This window comes from Oryctolagus cuniculus, chromosome 16 (assembly GCF_964237555.1).
Source record: "Oryctolagus cuniculus chromosome 16, mOryCun1.1, whole genome shotgun sequence".
NCBI lineage: Eukaryota > Metazoa > Chordata > Mammalia > Lagomorpha > Leporidae > Oryctolagus > Oryctolagus cuniculus.
In genome coordinates this window covers 41,356,954-41,380,281 of record NC_091447.1, presented here as the reverse complement: position 1 = coordinate 41,380,281, position 23,328 = coordinate 41,356,954, and the positions used below count along the sequence as shown (strand labels likewise).

At 40.9% G+C, this 23,328-nt stretch overlaps 1 protein-coding gene across 20 annotated transcripts in view; it reads right to left on the bottom strand.

Moving 5' to 3' along the window:
- Positions 1-13,644: 13,644 nt before the first annotated feature.
- The window catches only part of SGCE (sarcoglycan epsilon), a 70,384-nt gene continuing 60,700 nt past the window's right edge, over positions 13,645-23,328 (bottom strand). For 10 of the 20 annotated variants that reach the window (XM_017344312.3, XM_017344314.3, XM_017344310.3 and 7 more), the window contains 3 exons: positions 16,591-16,634; positions 15,705-15,739; positions 13,645-13,930 (listed from right to left, as the gene is read on the bottom strand). In XM_017344312.3, the coding sequence (XP_017199801.3) occupies positions 13,880-13,930; positions 15,705-15,739; positions 16,591-16,634 (130 nt within the window). In that variant the 3' untranslated portion in view covers positions 13,645-13,879. The remainder of the gene's footprint in view (positions 13,931-15,704; positions 15,740-16,590; positions 16,635-23,328) is intronic. The other 10 variants (XM_070059428.1, XM_070059430.1, XM_070059426.1 and 7 more) reach the window with 1 other exon arrangement.

Sequence of the window (23,328 nt, the reverse complement as noted above, 5' to 3'; positions counted from 1 at the left end):
ACTCGTGACCTAGCAGGGGTCACCTGGACAATCACTCCCTAATATTCCCCTAGAATGCCTTTTGAGTTTGAAGCCATCGCTCAGCTTGCAGGACACACGTGTCGCCGTGAGACTGTTGTTGAGTACATTACACAATGGCTCTTTTTGAGGACTCTTGGAAGCTATTTCATCCTGGCCTTACAGAAATATCTGTGCTCCTTCAGAACAGTGCATTTGCTGAGACTCTCTTATGGACACTGTGAGTTGGTTTCTCAAATTTGCTGATGACAACCTGGAACTGCATATGTGTTCCCTCCGGGGAACGTGGCACTCTGGGGGTCTGTACTTGGGTTTGCCTCATCCTTGGCCCCTTTTTCATCGACTTCCATTGACGTCACCTGGTTATATTTTTGCCTGGCCCTCCTACCGTCTTATATCTTTTTGGAAATGAGTCAAGTGGCCATGAGTGGTTCTTCAGTTTGTGCTGGTGCACATGAATAAGAGAGTCCCAGTACACAGATGGTATTGTTTTCACTAGGGTTCCTGAATGGTTCATAGATGTTCCTGTACAAATATCTACATTTCTCTGAAATACTCCTCACAAAAATAAGGGTGAGGGTTCTCCTTATCCTATTCACTTAATGTGTTCTTTTCAGCCACTACTGTTTGCTCTCCACACCCCTGTTTTTTAATATTACCAAAAATTCTAGCAGGATCCGTGCCCATTCCTTTTCTAACTGCCTGTTCTCCTTTCCCTTTCGAGGGTGCTGCCCTGGGCACCGGAGGCCAGGCTGCAGCCCCAAGTTGTGGGTTCACACTTGCCCGCAGGCCACTGCAGCGAGGTCTTCAGTGAGTGTGCTTGCCTTTATGGCTACGTCCTCATGCGACTGCGGGGGGAGGAGGCGCCATGCTGGACCATGAGTCAGACGCACTTCGTGTCAGCTGCTGCCTTTTTCCCTGTATGCCAGAAGATGCTAGGGGATTCAGGAAAATTTCTGTGTGTTGTGGTTGAGTTTTTTTTTTGGCCCTTTAATATGGATGATACATTGTAATGATCTAATATGAATGAGGTCCTCAGTGAATAAGGTCTTCCCCATGTTGAACCCCAACCCTACACACAGAGACTTTGGAGAAACATCAGTGTCGCCTTTGAGAGGCTGTAATCCATGAATGTCCAGTCATGATCCATCCTAAAGTAGGCAGTGACCAATGGCAGAGAGTTGCAAGGAGCATGGGACTTGGAGGAGGTGTTGAGTATTGGTTTTAAAGAGTATTCCATCTCCTTCCTCACCCTCTTTCCCAAATAACCCAAAGGGAGGAGGTATTAAAGAGGCCACTTCCCTTCAAAGGTCAGAAACGGCCTCACTGTGGAGATAATATTTCAGCTATGGGAAACTCAAACACAGCTAAGGAATACTTGAATGGAAAATAGTATTTTAGTGGTTGGGCATGTAGAGCAACTTCAAGAAAGCTTTGCTAGGATAATAAGGAACCCTGGAACTAAGATTACCCACTGGAGACGTCTAGCACTGAGCAGGAAGGGCTGTCTGTCTCCAGTGACCCCTGCTGTGCCCAGTCATTTCTAGGGATCAGCAGTCTAGGCACAAGGAGCACTCCATGTGAAACTCAAGACAGAATCTGGTGTTCAGTAGCTGGAGATTGTCTACCTACTACCTGCTCCACAGTGAAATCTGGAAGAGATCTGAGCCATGATTTTCCTTAGGCAACCACAGAGAATAATGAGAGGAATATTTATAGTTAATAATAATAACCCAAAAATTTACAATTAAAGTATGTGCCCATCAAAGAACTAGTATGAAAACTGGGAATAGAGTTCTTATATATATGAAAATTCATACCACAGTGAACATAGAATTTTTAATAAGGATATAAAATGTAATTTAATTTTTATCTAATTTCTGATATCAAAGGAATAGCTTAAGCATATAAACAATAGGTAGCAAAATTCATACATTTATACTACTTACAAAAATATATATATTTCTCTTAGTTGAAAGAAATATAATAAACAAAATTGAGGGAAATTGAAAAACATTTCAAAAAGTAATAGTCCTACTTTTAATGTCCTTACCTAAAGAACACCAAGGGGTTAGCACTGTGGTGTAGCAGGTGAAACCATATAGGCACCTCTGGGCTGCTCCACTTCTGATCCAGCTCACTGCTATGGCCTGGGGAAGCAGCATGGGAGACTCAGAAGAAGCTCCTGGCTCCTCCTGGCTTTGGATCAGCTCAGCTCCTGCCAATGTGGCCATGTGGGGAATGGACCTGCGGACGGAAGACTTTCTCTCTCTCTGCCTCTTCCTCTCTGTAACTCTGCCTTTCAAATAAATAAATCAATTTTTCTCTTAAAAAAGGACTCCTACAAATTTATTATTTTAAGGAAAAACATGTTTTTCTCCAACTCTGGCTGTTTCATAGCTTGAGTCCATATAGTTCATCACTTCACCCCATTTCTTTGGTCTCCATTACATAAATAGTTGAACTTGGAGGGTACTTCAGGAAGTAGCACGGCTCAAAGCTGCTCATTCTATGGAAGCCTTATTGAATATTTTTCTTTCCTTCTTTTTTTTTTTAATGTGTCACAGTGGGCTTCTGGTTTCTCCTTAAACATTTTATCAAATGAAATTATTGAGTGGGCTATATGGAGTAGAAATGTAGGCCCTCACTGCCACGTCTGTGATTAAAAGCAAGCTCAAAGTTTTTTCCTGAGAATCTCCACCAGGGTTTACCTGCCCCTTCAGCTCATCACGGTGTGACTGTGGTACTTCTGGTGAGGCTTGTCAGTCACTATGCAAAGAGGATCTGTGCTAACGTAGGGCCTACAGCAGTTAATGCCTGCATTTGTACGCTCAGCCAACCAAACAGAAGACCTGCCCCACACTTGTCAGGTAGGCTTCACACCTAGACACTATTCTGCTAATTTTCCACCTCCCTACTTCTGTCTATTTTATATATTTTTATTACTCTTTATCGTGATTTACTTTTCCCTTTCCTAACATATTGTCATGGTCTAGCTTTTCTTTCTTTCCTATTGACATGAGCCTTCCAAACCCTGCTCCTAGCACCAGTGGTTATCTTTAATTCTTTCCTCAGAGCTCTAATACTATCTGAGCAGAGCCACATGCAAGGAATAGGCAGATTACAAGAACAAAACTTCAATCTGCAACAAGCCCTTCCGTTCCCGAATGAGGCATTTGAATGCTCCTGTTGGCCAGGAGCTGGAGTTATAGGGGAGATCAGAAAGAAGACACCAGCAGATTGGAAAGCCTCTCTCATGCAGCATTCTGGCCATCTCTAAAATACCAAGGCAGCCATGCGGAGGTAACAGAGATGGGAGTTGTACTGGCACCAGCCCCTGCCCTCCAGCTGCTTCTCTCTCTCTCTCTCTCTCTCTCTTTTTTTTTTTTTTGACAGGCAGAGTGGACAGTGAGAGAGAGAGAGAGAGAGAGAGAGAGAGAGAAAGGTCTTCCTTTACCGTTGGTTCATCCTCCAATGGCCGCTGCTGCCAGGGCACTGCGCTAATCTGAAGCCAGGAGCCAGGTGCTTCTCCTGGTCTCCCATGCGGGTGCAGGGCCCAAGCACTTGAGCCATCCTCCACTGCACTCCCTGACCACAGCAGACAGCTGGCCTGGAAGAGGGGCAACCGGGACAGAATCCGGCGCCCCAACCAGGACTAGAACCCGGGGTGCCGGCGCTGCAGGCGGAGGATTAGCCCAGTGAGCCGCAGCGCCGGCCCAGCTGCTTCTTTCAAGGGCAAGCCCATTCATTCTTTCTTTCTCACATATTTCTTTTTAAATAGGAAATATAGAGATGGTTCATAAAACCAAAAATATTAAAGGTGGACATGGAAGATTTTATTTTTCCTCCACAATTCCTTGCATACCCAGTTCTCATGGCCATTACTCCTCAACTGCAGGTAGCCATTCTTACTTGCTGTTTATTTATTCCTACAAGGAAACAAGAAATACAATCCTGTTTGGTATATCATATGGGCACTACATCAATCTGCCATTCTCTTATTAATGGTGCTTAGTTCCAACCAATTACTGTCACAAGTAATACTGCAATGAATAGCTGTAATCATTGGCTATCAACATGAGTATGCATGTAAATTACCACACATAGAATTCCTGGCTCATAGGGTGGATGCATTTTTTATTTTAACATATACAACTAGACCTCTGTCCTCGGGGGTGCTAGGAGTTTGCATTCCCAACAGCAGTGCATCAACGCTGTCTCCCCAACAACACTTCTCCTCCACAGTGTTATCAATTTGCAACTTGCCATACACTTTACAACCACTAATGTTTGTATTCCTCTTTCTCTGAATAGTTTGATTCAACTGCTTGCCTTCTGTCTTAATCTATCTGGGCTGATTCAACAAGACTGTAGACTGAGCGGCTTGCAAACCACAGAAGTTTGTTTTGTATTTCTGGGTGACTGGGAAGTCCAAGCATAAGTCGGTGATGGTGAGGGCCCATTTCCTGATTCCTGGACAGCTGTTTTCCTGCTGTGTCCTCAGGTGTGGAAGGCGCAAGGCAGTTTTCTGGGACTCTTTTATAAGGCACTAATCCCATTCATAAGGGCTCTACCCTTATGACTAGGTCACCTCCCAAAGGCTCCACCTCCTGTGACTGTCACCTTGGGAATTCTGTTTCAGCATGGATTTTGGGAGATACAAACATTCAGGACATAGTGTCCATTCACCTATTGTTGATCATTTTCTTATCAATTCCAAAGAATTCTTTTTGGACGATAAGGTCTTTGTTTAAGGTACATCATACATATTTTTTCTGTTTATTGTTTGTTTCTCTTGGTTTTGCTTTACAAAGCTTTTTTTTTAATACAGCAGATTTTGTCAATCTTGTATTTATGACTTGTAGATTTTGAATAAGGAGGGTTTCTCTATTCCAAGGTAATAAAGGAAATCACTTGTATTTTTTTTCTGTATCTTTATGATATGTGGTAGGGATCCAACTTAATTTTGTTTCAAATGGCCATCTATTCTCCAGAACTGCTTAGTAAATAATCCATCTTTCCCTTAATTTACATGAATTATTTCCTAAAACACACTAGGTTCATATATGTGTATGGGAAAACTGGTGTACTTAATACTCTATAACAGAAACAATTCATGTAAGTGCCCTACAGTTTGAATTATACAAGCTTTAATTATACAGGTTGAATTATATAGGTTTATGGTATAAGAGGTCATAATATACTATAAAATAAGGTTTTCATTTCTGGTGGAAGCAGACTACTCTTGTGCTTTTTTATAAAATCAGAGGTTTTCCACTATTTTTATTTTTTAAATCAAAATCAAAACTAGCTTCCATATTTCCAAAAAAATGCATATTTGTGCAAGTATACATCTATATGAATCACATTAACTTTATAAATTTAGGATAAATGGTATCCTTTAGTTATTTATTTCTAAGATATGCTCCATCTTCACATTTACACAAGTATCTTCTGTTATATGCAGTGCTATGTTGAAGTTTCTACTCATATAAGAATTTTTATTTTTATTTATTTATTTTTGACAGGCAGAGTGGACAGTGAGAGAGAGAGAGACAGAAAGAAAGGTCTTCCTTTTCCGTTGGTTCACCCTCCATGGCTGCTGCAGCCGGCACACTGCGGCCGGCGCGCTGTGGCCGGTGGGCTGTGGCCAGCGCACCAGGCTGATCCGAAGCCAGCAGCCAGGTGCTTCTCCTAGTCTCCCATGGGGTGCAGGGCCCAAGTACTTGGGCCATTCTCCACTGCACTCCCGGGCCACAGCAGAGAGCTGGACTGGAAGAGGAGCAACCGGGACAGAATCTGGTGCCCCAACCGGGACTAGAACCCGGTGTGCTGGCACTGCAGGCGGAGGATTAGCCTAGTGAGCCGCGGCGCCGGCCAAGAATTTTTAGCTAGTTAGAATTTCTCAGAAGATACACCTTCCAGGCCAGTGAGTAATTCTAATGCAGCTTGTGCAAATGACAGATTTGATTTCTCTTAGGAAAGAGTTCGAGTGTCTAATCCAAGGTCGTCATCTACCAATACGTGACGCCAATGTTCACTGTTAGGTTTCACTAGGAATTGCATGCACAGTCAATGAGGAAGTCTTCCACTTCAATAACTCTGGCTTGGTATGGGAACTCATGGTTTGGATGAGTGCAAATTTGTGAACACAAAAAGGAAGTAATTTTACCTACTCGTTTCAGTCTTCTAATATGTTTCAGAGATGAGACAGACTCAGAAATAAATTACCTCCTAACTCTACTGATTTTAGAATGTGCTTGCTCCTTTTCAGGCTCATCTAAAACAACCCCATGTTACACATTCCCCAGCAACAAGATCCCTGCACTTCATTATCTTCTTCCATGACAGATCACTTGGACACTTCACACTGATACAGACATCACTGAGTCTTAGTGTGTACGACTGGCTAACTTTTTATTATCTGTCATATCGCATAGAGTTATTTCAAAGAATCACATACTGAAAATTTGCCAGATGGCATGAAACCCCAGAGACGCCACATCCACCTCGTTGTTTGCCTTGGAAGCACTAGCCTTTGTGGCTAGAAAAACAATGCTCAAAATTCAACTCTTGATCTCATCCCTGATATCTATTCTTTCCACAGTTTCCACACATTTAGTAAATGAATAAAAAATAAACTTAGGAATTAAAGCCACAATTCTGGAAGTCATCTTGATCCCTGCTTTCCCAATTCCTTTCTCCAGTCCATCAGCAAATTCTATCAATTCTACATATAAAATACTTTTAAAATACAAATGCTTCTGCTCATTTCTTCTTCCCCATGCTGTCCTTGAACAGTTGTCCTATGTACATTACCTTTCTTGCTCTTTCATTGATTCTTCATATTCTGGTTACAGCGCTATCTTCTATGAGGAATTTAACATTGATGTCATTGTATTATCTAACCTGTACACTTCATTCAAATTTTACCAACTGTTTTGTAAGGTAGCTTTTGTGATCCAGAATTTGGTCTAAGATTACACACTGCATTTGGCTATACTGTCTGTTTGGTTCCTTGTCTCTGGATTTCTTCAGTCTCCATGATATTAACATGGATTAACAGTTCTACAGAGTGAGACTGGTTGTTTCATACCATATTTTCCAACTTGATATTGTCAGCTTTCTTCTTTAGACTCAGGATATGCCTTTTTGTTAGGACTATCACTGAAACAGTGTTGCATTCATTAGGTGCACGTGTCAATCTGTCCCATAACTGGTCATGTTAACCTTCATCACTGGGTAGAACAGCGTTCTCAAGGTTTCATCTCAGGAAACTTCTTTTCCTCTTTGCAGCTGCTGTGGGTTGAACTGTGCCCCCTACAAGATATATTGGTCAAAGCAAGGTCTCAAACAGATATTTGCATGTTTGTGTTCATTGCAGCATTAACTACAATAGTTAAGAGATGTCAATAAATATTCACCAACAAATGAATAGACGAAAATGTGGCAAATGCCAACATTTGACTATTATTGTAGTCTTTAAAAAGAAATCCTGTCACATGCTACAATATGGATCAACCTCAAAGATGTTTTGCTGAGTGAAATAAGCTGATCACAAAAGGATAAATAGCTGTATGATTACAAGCATAGAAAGTATCTAAAGTATTGAAATCATAGAAACAGAGAGTAGAAAAGTAGTTATCAGGGGCTGGTCAGGGGAGGGGAAACACTTGAAGTTTAATGGCTCTAGAGTTTCATTTTTCCAAGATGGTAAAGTCCTAGAGAGCTGCTGTACAATGTGAATACGTCTGTATTCCCAAACTACCAACCTACAGACTTTAAAATGTACATATATACATATATACATACACAGAACTCAACTTACACAAAGATGGCTAGAATGCCACAGGAAAGACAAAGCTCATCCTCAATGGTCATCACAGAAGTATTGGTTGGATGAGGTTAAAGCATCACCCAACCCAGCTGTTTCTACATAACATGTGGAGTACTGGCTGCTGACCACTCTGTTGGCCCTCTCTTTCCTGTTAGTCTTATTTTCACTCCAGATTCAAGTATATCAGCAGAGAGCCCATTCACCTCTATCTCAGCAGGCCCATAAAAATTGAATTACAGCTCACAGGCTCTGCACTTGAGTCCCTACTACTTACATGGGAGATGTGCATACAGTTCCTGGTTCCCGGCTTTTCCTAGCCCAACCCCTGCTGGTATAGGTATCTGGAGAGTGATCAAATTGAATAGAACATTTCTGTCTCTTCACCTTTCAAAGAATAATAAAGAAATTAAAAACTTTAAAAATTGAACAAAAAAAGCCCTACATGATAAACTAAGATGAACTGTGCCCCATACATTGGATGTAAGAAGATCTGACCACAGAAATCTTTATAGCATGTGGACAATATTTAAAAATGTAAAATTCATTAATCAAGTAATAAGATTTTCACAAAATTAAATACTATTATAATTTTATAAAATGTCAACAAAATATCATCCTTTGTATAATCACCAGATCCTGGAAAATATCTAACTTCACACATATTATCCTTTTTGCTAACTATTGTAGGAACTGATACACTTTGGCTGCCCCATTAATGTTCAGGTTATATTCTATCAGTTTTCTCATCAACTCCCAGAGTTTCAGTGACTACACCAAGATGATTAATTAAACATAGCACCAGCCCAGATTTCTACTCTGAGCTTCAAATTCATATATCCATTGGCTTACTCGTCACGGTTTTCTCAAAGGGGCTTCAAGTTCACCTTGCATAGAATTGAACTTACAGTTTTCCCTGATTGAGCTTCTCATCTAGTACTGTATGTCACAATGGATAGTATCACCTTTTGCTAAGAAAAACCCATATGTGAAAATCGGTCCCTTTCTGTTATTTAACACCATTTCCAAAGTACCAATGTCTTAACAACTATTATCTTCTTTACCTCCTAAATAGCTCCTGAATCTCCCATCCCTAGCCTAGTCAAAGCTACCATTTCTCAAATTGTACCTCATCTATCCACATCCCCTCTGCCTACCTGCTCTTTCTGTTCTCTATATTATTGTTGAATTGTTTGTATAAAATACAAATTATGGCCACATTACCATCTTTCTTAGAGTCCTTCAGACTTTATTATTGTTCAAGTTCATGCATGGTGTGGTCCTTCCCACCTTTTCCATCTCACCTTCCCCCACACTTCACCAAAATCCTCTCCTATTCTTGATACCCTGGCCACATTGCACTTTCTGATAAAACTCTATACCCACTAACGTCTCTTCTTTTTTGACAGAGTTAGACAGTGAGAGAGAGAGAGAGACATAAAGGTCTTCCTTCCGTTGGTTCACCCCCAAAATGGCCTCTAGGCCGGAGCCAAGACGATCCAAAGCCAGGAGCCAGGTGCTTCCTCCTGGTCTCCCATGCGGGTGCAGGCACCCAAGAACCTGGGCCATCCTCTACTGCCCTCCAGGGCCACAGCAGAGAGCTGGACTGAAAGAGGAGCAACCAAGACTAGAACCCTGCGCCCATATGGGATGCCAGTGCCGCAGGCAGAAGATTAACCAAGTGAGCCATGGCGCCAGCCCCAACAGCTCTTCTGTTGAAAGGACTTAAATATGATCTACCTGCCTCAGCTATTTGTTCTTCCTTTCTTTATGAGTTTCTACTCATCTCTTTTATATCAGCACAGATTTCCTTAAGGGAGGTTCTCTGACCTTGCTAACTAGGTCAAGTCTCCCTGTAATAAGCTTTTATTGTGCCAACTACTTTCCCTCACAGCATTTATCACAATTGCAGTTCAACATTTATTTGTATGCCTGCCTATTAATATCTTTTTTTGCAACTGAATTTTGATTTTTCCTCAGTTTTTAACAGGTTTAATGTATTTGCAGATGCAATTCTAAGAATATAATAATATCTCTTTCCTCCCTTCCCTTCTCCCCCTCTCTCCCTCCCACCATCTTTCCTGCTTTCAATTTTTGAGACTTTTTAAAATTTATGTTACAGTAAAACGGTTAATACTTCACCAAATAAGTTTTACAAGCAAAACTTTAGTGGTAATAGGCAATGGCTATAATCAAAAATTTAATGGAAAAACAGAGTCACTGTTTCACCAATATACTGTATATTTTACCAATATACAGTAAATTTTACAGTAATCAAAGATCTTAAAACTACAGTAGTACAATATTCTTAACCATTGGTTTGACAGAGGTATAAAACTAAGTTTTATAAACTGTATTTGCCACTAGAATGTAAGCTTCATGAAAGTAAAGTGATAATTTGGCTTACTACTGTATCGTTAGAAAACTGCCTGCCTCGTATTAACTTATTAATTACTGAATAAATAAGCAAATGGTAGGGGCATTACATGGGAAAGTTCAAATGCAAGTCTGTAAAGCTGCTTCATCACAGGATGGTTTTCTTAAAGGTTTTTATCCTTCCACTCCTTGAGTGTCCTGAAGACATGAGGCTACAAGAGAGAGCTCAAACCTTGGACCACTGATCCCATGGGTCATGCAGCTAACCCACTTGCTATATCTGCATTGATGTTATTTTCTGTTTACACGTTTTATAAGTATTCTCTTAGCCTCAAATTTAGCCTTAACAGGTTTTTTTTTTTAAGATCATTAAGGGAGACATGCAGACATAAAATCTCTAATGTATATTCTGATCTATAATGTTTATAATTTACCTATAAATGTTTATGAGGCTTAATTTGCATTAATGCAGTTGGTCATTCTGTCTACAGATCAACAATTTTTTGTTGAATACTGCCCAAGGTGCAAATAAAAGCTGATGGGGGATGGAAATAAAGCACACAATTTTGGTGGGCAAAGGCCATTGTTTTCAAAAATCATGGTCTCTTAGTTAATTCAAGGAGGATGTTTACAGGAAGCTATAGGACGATGGGAAATCTTGCAACCTCAGGCATATATCACATAACTGAACTTAGATCTTCGCCAGAGAGAGGTCATCAGTCATAGGAGTGACTATACCTTCGAAGATGGAAAAGTCACAAATGTTTAGGGACATCTGGAATCTGAGTTTACTTGAACTCTTTAAAATAAAGTCAGTTTTGGGGAGGCAAGGACATACTAAGGCCAATTAAGAAGGTGTTTTAAGTTCACTATGGAGCTGGGGGGAGGGTGGCATTGTGGTGCAGTAGGTTAAGCCTCTACTGCATCACTGGTATGGCATCCCATACAGGCACAAGTTTGAGACCCAGCTGCTCCACTTCCATTCCAGCGTCCTGCTAATGTGCATGGGAAAGCAGTGGAAGATGGCCCAAGTATTGGCTCTGGGCTCCTGGCTTCATCTTGGTACAGCTCTGGCTTTTGCAGCCACTTGAGGAATAAACAAGTAGATGGAAGATCTACATCTTTCCTCTTTCTGTAACTCAGCATTTCAAATAAGTAAAAAATAAATCTTAAAATAGAAGTTCACCACTGGGACCCCAAACTCATCACATTTCATTTGCCCACTATGAAGGTGTAGGGTCAGGATAGAAATACTCAGCATGTAGCAGTCTCCACTTTTTTTTTTTACTCAGCAGTAAGTGTTATTAGGGTCACAGCAACCAACAGGCAATTATTTATACTCTTACTCACCACCCAAAATAGTAAATTGGAGGCAAGATTACTTTGTCAAGGGGGGACTGCAGTGACTCAAAGATTGGTGAGAGATGCTAGCCAATGTTTTCTATTCCTACCAATTCTTCAATATGGTCAGTGCAAAAATAGATGAAAACTCTTAATTGCATTTTCCTATCACAACAGCCTCTTTTCTAGAAGCGACTGATAAAGTCTCTGACTCTGGTTTGTTCATTTTCTGTTATTTTCTTGCTGCTCATTTGAACTCCAGGAACAATTCGACTTCACCTGACAGGTCTAACAGTTTGTTTCCTCTCTGGCTCTGAGCCACAGTCTGGTCCTCTGGAGTCCTGATGACTCTTCCTTCCTTCTGGGATGTGGGATCCAGACAAAACACATTTACAACCTCAACGGATCACTCCAGGAGCACAGCATATGGCTATACCCCATCTGTTTTGGAAATGATTAAAAGATATTTATTTTGAAAGTCAGAGTTGTGGGGAGGTGGGATTGGGATGGGGGTGGGGGGAGAGACTATCTTTCACCCACTGGTTCACTTCCCTTATAGCCACAATGGCTAGTGCTGGGCCAAGCGGAAGCCAGGAGCCAGGAGCTTCTCCCTGATCTCCTTTATGAATGCAGGGGCCCAAGCACTTATGTCATCTTCTGCTGCTTTCCCAGGCCATTAGCAGGGATCTGGATCAGGAGTGGGACAGCTGGAACATGAACCGTACCCCTATGGATGCCAGCATTGCAGGCAGCAGCTTTACCTGTTCTGCCACAATGCCTGGTGAAAAGATACATCTTTATGAAACAAGAGTGGAGGAAGTCTGGCCCAGCTTGGGAAACCAGTATCCCATCCTGGAGTTGCTGGGTTGAAGTTCTGCTTCCTTTTCAGCTTCTTGTTGACATGCACGCTGGGAGGCGGCAGGGTACCTGCATCCCTGTCACTCCCCTGGAAGGCCCGGATGGAGTTCTGGGCTCTTGGTTTCGGCCTGGTCTAGCCTTGGCTGTTGTTTCTGGAGTGAACCAGCAGATGGAAGATCTCTCTTTGTCTCTGCTTTTCAAATAAAAAGAATGTATCTACATCCTCTCTTAAGTCCCAGGAAAAGTAAGGGCTAGTGCTGTGGTGCAGTAGGTTAAGTCATGGCCTTTAGTGCTGGCATCTCATATGAGTCCCTGCTAATGCACCTGGGACAGCAATGGAAGATGACCCAAGTCCCTGGGACCCTGCACGCAAGTGGGAGACCTGGAAGAAGCTCCTGACTCCTGGTTTTGGTCTGGCCCAAATGTGGCTGTTGTGGCCATTTGGGGAGTAAATCAGCAGATGGAATATCTCCATCTCTCCTCTCTCTGTAAGTCTGCCTTTCAAATGAATAAATCTTAAAAAAAATAATAAGTAAAGGATACCAATGTTGATGACATGACAGTCAGTGGGAGACAAACTGCTGCACACACAGTAGCAGACTTAGATAGCATTCGTTTAACCTCTGACCAACTAACAACTAACAGAGATCTGCCTCGAGCAGAGTAAGGCAAAGTCTTCAGCTTGTCCTGTTAAGGAAGCTGCCCTGCCAGATGACCAGATGGTTACATTGATCCAACAGAATCCATGGAGCAGACCTGTTGGAATTTCTCTCTATGAGGAACTCTGCTAAGTCTTGAACACAGGAGTTATCGGAGAGGACACAGGTTCTGGAGCTAATTCAAGTCACTTGTGTAGCAGCTTTTGGCTTGCTAAGACCAAACATGTAAAGTCAAGTGGGTTTGGAACCTGGGCTGCCCAGCATGAACTGGGTGTCTTCAGTTTTACATCCATAAAATGAGGTCCACCCTACAATCCACTCCAAGAAGTGCTATATAAAACCAATGGCTTCTCAGGCCTCAAGAGTTAAAGTATTATTTAAATGGGTTGTACCCTTGGAACACAGATGTGTAGACATTCAGAACATTAAAAGGCAGCACTTAAAAAAATCTTGCTGAATAAGGATGAATGCAAGAACTTCTTCCTAGCGACTGAAAGATTTCCACAAACAGGAGGCAATCAAATACTTTCCTGAAGTAACTGTCACCAGACATTAGGGTTCATTAATAATATTTATTTTAAAGATCACTTTTATTGTAACAAATATAAAGTCATCAATGTTTTACAAATTGTCAAAAATGCTTTAAGTACAAAAAAATAATATTAGTAAAATGAAAGCCATGTTGTATTATTTGGTACACATTTAATACTGTCAACATGCACACCATATGCCAGGAAAGCTCATGCATTATTGGAAGAGAAAAGAGGTAAGATATAACTGCTGTTTTGTCTGATTATAAATTCATTGCTTCAGTCAGTTTTCTCTCTTCAGGAATACCATTTACCTGCAATGTGTAAGAACAAATACAGGCATGAGTTAGTTAGGGCATGAATGCGGTTAGATTTTGAGCAAACAAATTATTGCAAGGAGAAACTTTCTACCTTCCTAAACGTAATTTATAATAGTTACAATGCCTTGTTGCTCTGCATTTAGTTTTTAAAAGGACAAAAGAAACAAAGGGAAAGTTCTAAATGAGTCCTCTCCTTCTTGGACTAAGCTATAATGTTTTGTATTTCTCAAAAGGTACGGTCTGCAAGTTCCTCCTACAATAAACAAAAAGAAAGAGCTTGACTGCGGGATATTTGACTGTACATTTTAATCGTGGCTTTTAAAAAATATCATGTGGGCTGGAAGGGTAGAGAAAATGTGAAAACCTGAAGGGGCATCAAATCTAATGGCTTGGGCCTCGTCCAAAAGGTAGGGCTATTGTCAGCTTTTAACGGCTCTATTATCCTGGCTAGTGCTCAAGTCTGGGCATACAACACTAGCAGCTGGCTCATTTTTAAACTTCTGTTGAGAATTTAAAAAGAAAACAACCAACTTAATAAAGCAAACTTCAAAAAAGCACTCTCCTCTGCTGAATTCCATACAGGTAGTTACAAATAAAATCATCTGCCATGTAAGAGGCCCGCTCTGTGCCTCAGCTATCTTCATAAAGCGGTGACACCAGCACAGCGCTTTGAGGACTCGGGAAACGCCGTTGTTCTTTCATGCTAATCGTGCACAAATGTGGCTGCCTCTTGGCAGGACTGGAAGAACACAAGAGCTGTTGTACCCAAGAAGATACATACACAGCACCAAATCCACACATTTGCAGACAGAACAGAGTAATTTAAAAATTGAGAAACAAACGTTTTTTTTCATTTGGATATGTGGCATGGGAATGGGCATAAAGAATGTAACTGCCCACTTAGCTCCTCTCTGCAGGGGGTGAGACCTACTCAGTGTTAAATGGGTCAGAGGCAGGAGCAGGGTTCAAAATTACCAAAAAAACAAAAAAAAGCTGGAGGGCTCTTTGCGTTCAGCACTTAGATACCTGGAGACTCACTGATAATACAATGATGAAACAACCAAGGGGAGATAGTGCACTGTAGTCAACAGTATGATCCAAATTGCAGAAAAACAGAGAAAACAAGAGGTAACAGGCTATCATGTTAACTAAAAAAGCTCAAAGCTTTCTAGACTAAGTAAAATACTTGCTCCCCAAAACCTGTTTTAGAAAAAGATAGTTCGGGAAATTAGATTGAACAAGTAAATAATATCATCCCTACTAATATCTACTAAAGTTTCCTATCTCCCCTAATGGGTAAATAAGTGAAATCCCGATTTTTTTTAATACACAAAATAAATATTTACTATTTTTCTACAAATTACCTCCCTTTTATTCATTCTGTGCCTGAAACAATGAAGAATCCAAAGACAGAAATCACAGAAGAGATGGAGGTGGACGAGGGTGATGAGGAAGACATTCTACCTTTCCATTATAGAAATATTCTTTTAAATTCTTTCCCCTTTTAGAAAAGTAGCCATGAAATCAGTGGTAGTAAGGATTCATTTACTTTTTTTCTTTTTGGGTGACAAATATTTATAAGAAAATCTGTTCCTTCCTTAATCTTCTGAATGCTTACAAAGTACCACTACCACAACGATATGCTGAATAGTCTTGCTGAAACACGTTATCGTTTAATGCCAACAAGTAACCAAAACTGTGGGGAAAGAAAATCTCTGACAAACGCTGTCTTATAATTAAGATGTGATGGAAAACGCTGTATACTTGCCTCAAATCTTTGAAAAGTTGTCAAACGAAAATCTCCTTAAATTCCCGAAAGCAGTAATAGAGAAGATCATTTTCAATGAAAACATCCAATACATTTCTACCTGTGCCTGAGGTTTTTCAGAGACTTACTTAATGGCTTCCCTGCCACAATGCCACTATTCAGACTTCGAATTCCACTCCCAACTTACATTTTTAAGACTTCTCTTGCTTATCCAAAAGAGTTACAAAAGCATTACTGGTTGCCTGGCAATTAGAAGTAGGAATCAACCACTAATTAGAAGACAATCATGAATAAGTTATCTACTCAGCACTGAGATGAATGAAATAATTGGCTGTGGAAAATGTTTAGGGACACTTGAAAGAAATAAACTTGAAGAAAGCAAGTCTTGGGGAAACAGTAGTGCTGGGAGAACTGGCCGCCATCTTGTTGTCCCACAGGTCAGGTGATAACAGCTTTTTACCAGGCCAACCACTTCTCATTTATTGCCCTGAAGACTGAGTGATCAGTCACAATGGTTTCCTTTTGTCAGAGCCAGCCTCAAGGCGCCCACTGACTGAGACAATTGCTGGGTGCATCCAAGCCAAGAATCTTGCAGACCAAGGGAAGAGTAAGGAGCAGTGAGGGAAGGGAACTGCATTCAGCCCCCTTAATTACACACAACCTGCACGGATGCTTTGCTCCACGATTATGCACCCTGTGTTCATCACTCTGATGCTAACCTATGCAATAATCTATTATGATGAGATTCCAAGTCTGACAAAGGGATGACACAATTGTTTTGTCTTACTTGGTGAAGCTATAGCTTAATAAATTATATAGTGTCTTAATCACCTTCTAATCTATTAACTTTATGTATAAACAGCAACTGGTTATTTTTCATACTCACCTGTAGTCTGCTGTTGGGGAATCTGAGTCTGATGTGGCAAGTTCCTAGAAATGATGGACATTTTTGAGTAAAACTATGTTTGCGTACACAAATGTGAACACAAAAACAGACATATCAGAACGAAAAACTGTACCAGGAGATGGACCCCGATCACATAATCCAGCGCCCTCCTCCCATCATGAGTTTTCAGAGGAGGAAACTGAGCTTATAATGTAGGATATAGAATAACAGCATATAATATAATATGATGCATAACATTCTATGACATTCATGGAATTCTTACCACATGCTCTGTTTTAAAGTACCTCACATCCTCACATTTAAACTATATGCCCTCTACATGCTATACCCCTTAAACTACCTCTAACAACCCTAACAGGCAGGAATTACAGGATAGAGGCCTGGAGGTCTACGGTCATGTAGCTGGGGGTAGGTGGATAAAGAATGAATACAAGGATCCCAGCCAGAGCTTGTGTCCACACCTTGAAATCCTTTGGATTCAGGTCATTCACTATCCCACACCTTGGCTCTTTTAACCTCCTGCCAGGGAATGGCACTGGCCACCTACTCAAGCTTACTCTAAGTCAAAACGTAGTTAGCATCTTCAACATTCCCTCTCCCTGAATCCCCACAGTCCATCACTCAGGAACTTTCAACATTTCTCCTCAACTACATTTCAATCTGTCCCCTTCTTCCCCTTTTCCATTGCTAACTTGGTTGAAGTTTCCATTACTAACTTGGTTTCTCACTTGGTTCCCTGCAACTGGTCTAATTTATTTCCTCATTCACATTCTTGCTCCCTTACATTCTGATCTGCACATTTTTGCAGAATTATCTTCAGGACACAAGTCTGATTACATCAGCCAGATAACACTAGTTTCAGTGTTTCCTTATACCTATCCACAAGTTAAATTTCAGGTTTCTTAGTGGGGTCTAAAAATTCTTTTATGTATCTGGTCCCTACACGGAGTGGCCTTGTTTGCACGAAACACTACCACCGACCACCACAGCTGCTGCCCTGTCCTTCACCCAACCAGCTTCCATCTGGCTTTGCAAACTCAACTCAAAACTTGCTACAGTGGATATATGTTACTCTTATAAACATTCTCACAAGGAATGTTATTTAAACTTTTAACATTATTTTCAACTTAAAAAGCAATACAGCTCAAGAACCCCACCTTCTACGCTGCCTCACTCTCAAAGCGTGTCCCAATTGGGTTAACATTTAGCACGCGCTCTCATTCACATGCTGTCACTGCACTTCTCTATACATCATATTTAATTGCTCTAAAATGCCTTAGGAGGGAGACTCATCCCATTTTGTGTAGTAGCTCCAATGGTAAGCATGCAATGTTCTTAAATGAATACATGCAATAGTGAAGATCCTTAAAGACTCACATAGTACATAGGTCTTCATTAACAAGGAGATAAACTCAGTTTCAAATTTTGATATTAAAATTAGTTTATGGAAATACACATTTCAGGTTTTTTTTTGCAGAAGAAACTCTAGGAGTCAGCCTGCAGCTGTCAGTAAGATTTGATACAAGCCAGGGATTTTCAAAGTTTTTTTGTTTCTCTTCAGCACTGAAATTCCTCTTAATCGCAATCCTAAGCAGAATTCTGATGCACAAGAGACAAACCGGAGGTTGCCTGGATCGACACAAGGAAGCTAGGAATCCTGCCAGCTTAACTTCCTCTGCCCCATATGCTGGCTGCTAGACATTTCTAAGAAATCCCCAAGAAACAGAAACTGAAAACCACTGATTTGAATCATTTCAGACAGGAAAATATTATGTTTCAAATTCAACAATCTGCAGCAGGAAACACTGAGTGCTAGTTAAACACTGTTTAAACTCAATCTATAGCTAATATCTTTGAGCGATTTTAAAATTTTTTTCAGGTCCATTTTAAAGATACTACTAAGGAAATGTCAAAATCAATCCTAATTCAATTTGAGACAGTTATATAATAATTTATCCCAAAGACTACACTCTTTTTCACTATTAATGATTAGTCTTATTTATTCCTTTTGTAGTCTAAGGGAGTATTTATTTTGGTTTGCTTCTTGTTTTACTATTTCACACAATGTACTTATTCATATTGGTTTTGTTTATGCAAACAGATGAATTTATAAACCAAAAAGATGAAATAAGTTCTAGATTTAAAGGAAATATGGAAAAGGAAACATTTTTATTACCAAAGTGGAAATGCAATTACATGGACATTTCAGATATGGTGAAAGGATGTGTTTTATTTGAACTACTGAGGTGCAACTGATTTGGGTCTAGTGTACATACACTGACCCGGCGCCTACTCTGTAGACATGCACACAGCACACACAAGCAGCACCCCTTTCCCTGTCATCTCTATCTCTATCTAGTGTATTAGCAGGTGGAATTAACATGCTTTGACAAACCACAAACAGCCAAGAGAACAAGGAAAACACAGAACTGTCAAGAGTTCAGACATGGGCAGGGGCTGGTAAACAAAGGCACAGATTTTTTGAAAATCTCTCTTAGATCAAGAAACCCCTTTGGATGAGGCAATGGGGACCTCTACTTGTCCTCCCAATTTACCCTCTAAGAGATACAGCTTGAAAACCTCTGACCAAGGTCAAGCCAAGCCCTCTAGGCTCCAGCTTCCTTTCCTGCTACACTGCTAAACTTTCTCAATCATGTGGCCTTGTCGAGGTGAAGAACAATGGTTGGCTGAGAAAGCACCACACACAAACTAGCAACAAATGTGGGGAAGTTGCACCGGAATGAGACTGTGTGCCTTGTATTGCCTTGGGAATTCAAAAGTATCCGTAGTGCTTGTCCCAGATGGGTAAGTTTGAACAATGCACATACACTTCCTGCAATTCCAATGGAAACTTTAGAAGAGTTATGTCAAAAGTGCTTAAGTGTACAAAAACGTGCCCAACCAAAAATATGTTGAGATTGAACGCCCCCTTCAGTCTCCAAGGTGTGCATACACAGCTCTGCTTTTGAGTGTTAGCATTCTAGAGTATCTATGATGGGCATATCTGGAGTTGTGTATTCCATTCAAGAGTTGAAGGGAGGCACCTTCGTAAGAGCTCTGCTTCAGGCAAACTGGAAAAATGCCTACAACTAACTGCACTACAGTCAAGACTCAGAAATGCAGGAGAAAGTGGGAGTATTTCCATCACCCTGTAAAAGCAGGCTGCTACAGGCAATTATGCGGGAGAGTGGGGGTCGACTTCAAAAAAGGCCCCGTAATCCTTCAGAGAAAGGGCCTTTATGGTCATACACTACTCAGGATAATTACGTTATTAATGGACCAACTGAAAGGTTATTATGTGTAAACCGCATTATTTAGAAATTTAAGAAAACTATAATTCTCTGAATTATTAGCATTAATTATTTTCTAATTTTATTACCATTAATTACAGGCACTTAAATAGGAAACTGTGTAAATTAGTCACTGTACAAACTTCTTTCTTTAAGAAAGCAAAGGTAATAACCTGCAAAGTAATAAATAAGTGATTTGGGGGGAGTATACAATTACTTGCTATTTGTATGACCATATCAAGGTAATTTGCCATTCTTAGATACCCTGTAGAGTAATTCTAGGAGTAAGGTTGATGATTATCATCTGATTATTTTGCTACTGAAAGACTCAATAGCAAAGTGGTTTGCAGAAAAGCTACACAATCTGTGCCAGACTTGAAAAAAAAAAAGACTTTAGTTACGTGGAATATAAAACGTTTCTTTTTTAAATTAGTATGCAGTCATTTAACAATAAGAAATAATAATATGTTTTGCAATTTCCCAATTATTTCAGCAAAATTTATATTTCTCAAACCTTGAATGCTCCACACCTTTTTTTCTTTTTTTTTTCTGTAAAATGCTGAGTTGGACCTCCAATTATTTTTACTAAGGGATCAGGCCATAATTTGGAACAAGGATGGAGACAGAAGTTCCCAAAGAAATTGGAAACATCACCCTCATTTACAATTTCTAAACTGTAATTTTAAATAAAAGCAATGTGGTATTCTACAGGAAATCAAAAGGAGAAAAGAGAATTCCATTGCTTATAACTTTTTCCCCTGCTTGTGTAAGCCAAAAGCAAGCTTCTCACAGCTTTAAACAGAATATGAACCTATAGAACCAAAACATATCAAGTAATACTGCACCTATCATTTGCAGTGTCTACTCACTACATTAAAGGTTAATTGTTTGTTTGTTTTTTATTTTTGTTTTAAGTCAATGGCTCTGAAAAATCCCTGACTGCTTGGAAATTCTTGTCAACAAGAAATCATTATCCAGGTCCGCTGACACATTCCCTTCAACTGATAGTAGTTTCTATTCAAACTTAATTGTTTATTTATGGAGCTTGACTAGAAAGTCGGTTCTCATGTATTCCCAAAGGGAGGGCAAACACAAAAATACGTCAATAAAAGCAAAAATAACTAGTTACTGTCTTTAATTAGAAGTCTTAATTCTACTTTTATATTTGTTCATTTGCAACAGATTAAGTACAACGTACCTCCTGTTTTTTGAAGAACACCCAATTATCCTGGATTAGGTATTATGTTTAGTATAATGAATAAGGAAAATTTTTATAGCCAATTAAAATCTTCCTGGAAAATGTGTGGGGCGCTTCTCCTTGTTATGCATAACACAAGGGTCCTTCCTGAAGATGCCTCCTACTCGGGAAAGATCAACTGGTACTGAAGTTGTTGTAAGAAAAGAATAAAACAGGCAGATTATCTCCCTCAAAGCACTGCAGTTCATTACGAATTTAATAAATTATTTCTAGAGAATGGAATGTTTGGGAGCCTCCGGTCAATGCCCCTTTCCCAAAGCATCAAATGGCAAAGTGACTACCAATTCTCGCTTGCTGTCAGCTTTTCCAGTGTGGGTGTTTTTCTGCCCCTTTCAGGCACTGTTCTCTAATCACAGCTCTAAGCTCTCACTTCTCCACACCATTTCGCCCAGGGAGTTTAAGGAAGTGCAAAAGAAAAAAACAAGGAACAAAGTCCCGTGGCTGAGAAGCACAGACCCACCAACGGCCCAAACGTCTGATGTGCAGAGACTGCTGCTGCTTCCCACGTTCACACAGACCCCCGGGCGACTCGGGCAGAAGTGGGAAAAACAACCCATCCCCACTGCCCCCAGAAATACCAGAGGCTCTGGATCTCCCTTTAATCCTCAAATCAGGAACAAAATCAGCAATTGCCAAACTTCTTCTTGCTCTGCCATGATCAGGTGCTTCAAACCCAGGACTCCAGCAGGTCTGGGCTGTGCCAGCCGCAGGGGGACTCCCACGGGCAATGTGCTTGTGACCATTTAGGCTACATTCTCCCACAGTGCTCCTCTGAGGATCTAAACGACCTGGAATTTATTTTTCCCGCTTTAGGTTATTTCAAAGGTTTATCTTTGAAGGATGTTACTCAAATCTGTAACAGATTTCTGATGTTAATTCCTGAGAAGACTTTGTTCACCGCCATAAGCCCCAGTCCCAATGACTATTCTTTGGGGAAAGCCAGTTTAAGGATTAGTTTATACTGTGATTTCCAGAAGTGGACTGCAATAAGTAAAGGGACTGCCTAGTGAGGAGAAAATCTTTCCAACTATTAATGGCAGCACCTACTCCCTGGCAACACAGATGAGGAAGGTGCAGCAAACAGAAAGCCGACTGGCCAAAGGGAGTGGGCACTGCCAGCAGGACACCTGGCTAGGGCTGCCCAGCTCACGGGAGGGACGTGCACCGGGGGGACCCAGGAAACCTGATGCTTGCCGTGTCCTAGACAGAATTCTGGAGCAGAAAAGGAGCGTTAGTTGGAAAAAGAGTGAAATCTAAGAAAGGCTGAAGTGGAGCAAACAGTATAGAACCCACACTGGGGCCTTCCTTGTGGCAAAAGGACCATGCAAGATGTTCATGAGAAGTCGTGGAGCGGTGTCTGATTCCCTGTATTATCTATGTAACTCTCCTGCCTCGAAAAGTGTTCCAAAACAGAAAGTTTATTAAAGAATAAGGCCGGCACCGCGGCTCAATAGGCTAATCCTCTGCCTGTGGCGCCAGCACACCGGGTTCTAGTCCCAGTTGGGGTGCCGGATTCTGTCCCGGTTGCCCCTCTTCCAGGCCAGCTCTCTGCTGTGGCCCGGGAGTGCAGTGGAGGATGGCCCAGGTGCTTGGGCCCTGCACCCCATGGGAGACCAGGATGAGCACCTGGCTCCTGCCTTCGGATCAGCGCGGTGCGCTGGCCACAGCGCGCCGGCTGCAGCGGCCATTGGAGGGTGAACCAACGGCAAAGGAAGACCTTTCTCTCTGTCTCTCTCTCTCACTTTCCACTCTGCCTGTCAAAAAAAAAAAAAAATTATTAAAGAATAAATAGATAAGCAAAGATCAAACTGAACTGACCTTACATTCTACACTGGGAGGATAATTTTAATCAGCTGTTTGTGCAGTGTCTGAATTTGAAAAGCAAAAGGAGCACTGTACAAGATGAGTCCCCTCTTTTCTGGGACCATGGGAAGACCCCAAGTTTGACCCCAGCTGTCCATTCTGTTGTCTCCAACTTCCCACTGCTGGTAACCAGGATCAGGGTCCCTGGGGTGAGTGGGCAAGCTATTTCCCCCTGACTGCAAATCAGGACAGGCGAATCATCTCATCTCACTTCTGACCTAATTTAGCTTTGTTTCTTATCAATATCTCATATGTATTATCTTCAAAACATTTTTTAACTAGATAATTTGTGGTGCCAATCCGGAG